This window comes from Chenopodium album, chromosome 21 (genome assembly GCF_948465745.1).
Source record: "Chenopodium album chromosome 21, dcCheAlbu1.1, whole genome shotgun sequence".
Classification (NCBI taxonomy): Eukaryota; Viridiplantae; Streptophyta; class Magnoliopsida; order Caryophyllales; family Amaranthaceae; genus Chenopodium; species Chenopodium album.
The window spans coordinates 31,853,497-31,855,068 of NC_137854.1; the positions used below are offsets into that span (position 1 = coordinate 31,853,497).

Genomic DNA, 1,572 nt, shown 5'->3' on the forward strand with positions numbered 1-1,572 from the left:
TTGGAACCTTCGTGACAAAGACAACCTTACTCGTGCATAATTTTATGTCTGCTCTTTCCCAGACCCTTCCTAGAGCAATGGTCTCAGCACTTACAGAGACTTTATTACAATTTTCACTAAACAATTACCTTCAATTAGTTTAATACACCGCTTTACAAATTATTCAATAACTCTGAATATCTATTAAAATCAAGTTGTTTTTTTATACTTAGGAACAATAATCAGATTTGTAATAACCTTTTCTAAGCAAAGTAAGGGACAAGGGAACCAGATCTGTTTAACAAACTCAGCATTATTGCATCAACAATCCAAGATTATTATCTGTCATGTTGGTATGTACCATCTCCTATATATATACCAAATTTCGAGTTTTATTTCATATTCTGATATTCTCATTCATTCTTCAATAAAAATTCGAGCAATAACTAAAAATATCAAACAGAAGAAAGAAAAACAGAGAGTGAAGTATAATCATGGTTAGTTTTTCGGTAGAATTGAATAAGTCCCACCAAGTTAGATCATTAAGTATACCATCAAAGATAAATCCTATCAACCAAAAAATCGAAAACGAGCTAAATAGGCTTAGTACCATAGAAGAAGCATCAACATCAGCCTCGGAAAGCATCAGTATTGGTGTGTCCGGCTTGGTGGAGTTATATGGATGTATTAACCAAGCCTTGAGCCTTCCAATGACTCAACAATCTCTCATACTTCGCCAACATGAAAAACATGTTGGCGAATTGTTAAAGGGGTGCTCGAGTCTACTAAATGTCTGCAGCTCGATCAAGGAGATCGTGCTGCAGCAAAGAGTAGTCACTAAAAAGCTTGAAAACTCTCTTACACAAAGAGACGAAAGCTTGAAAATTGGAAGCAATGTTGCTACATATACTTGTTTGAGGAAAGAAGTCATAAGAAAAGCCAGAGATATACTTCCGTCATTGAATTTACTAAATTCTGAGGTCCTAGGAGAAGAGGACTGTCAACTTTCGACAGTGATCAAGTCGCTTAGATGTGTTAGCATCATAAACTTATCCGTCTTTCAATCGCTCTTGGTTTACCTGTCAATGCCGGTGTCTAAGCCAAAAAGGTCACTTGTATCTAAGATAATGAACAAAGGAAGAGGCAAGTGTGATAGTGGAAACGAAATAAACGATGTAGACATGGTGTTGCACGAATTGGTTTCAGGAAAATCTGTAAACGACGAGAAGTTGTGTTTTTCAGTGAAGAAATTGAAGGCGTTGGCGGATGTCATGGAAGGCATTGAAAGTGGCTTGGAAAATATGTGCAAGCAGTTGTCTGAAACAAAAGTCAGTCTGATTAACATAGTCTCTTTTTAGCTTAGAAGATATTGTTCTGTTCGTTTACAACTTATCATACATTCTGTATATACTTACTTATGTTCTATATATCTTTTATACTTCGCATAATTTAAGAGATGTTTTTCAACTTTTCAATTTTCACCACATCACTCCAAAACCCCAATCCTAAGATTTTACATGAAATAAATAAATAAATCACTTTCACTTTTTACTTTTACTATTTTACAATACAATATACATGTCTCCATATTTT

General features: G+C 34.7%; 1 protein-coding gene across 1 annotated transcript; it reads left to right on the forward strand.

Annotated features, from left to right (window-relative positions):
* Positions 1–473: 473 nt before the first annotated feature.
* Positions 474–1,337, forward strand: LOC145600654 (uncharacterized). The gene has a single exon (XM_081656535.1). The coding sequence runs from the start codon at positions 474–476 to the stop codon at positions 1,335–1,337; it is 864 nt and encodes a 287-aa protein (XP_081512661.1).
* Positions 1,338–1,572: the final 235 nt, after the last annotated feature.

Bases quoted from the DNA above. Each gene is read 5' to 3' on its own strand.
- LOC145600654 (XM_081656535.1), top strand. From the start codon at position 474: ATGGTTAGTTTTTCGGTAGAATTGAATAAGTCCCACCAAGTTAGATCA.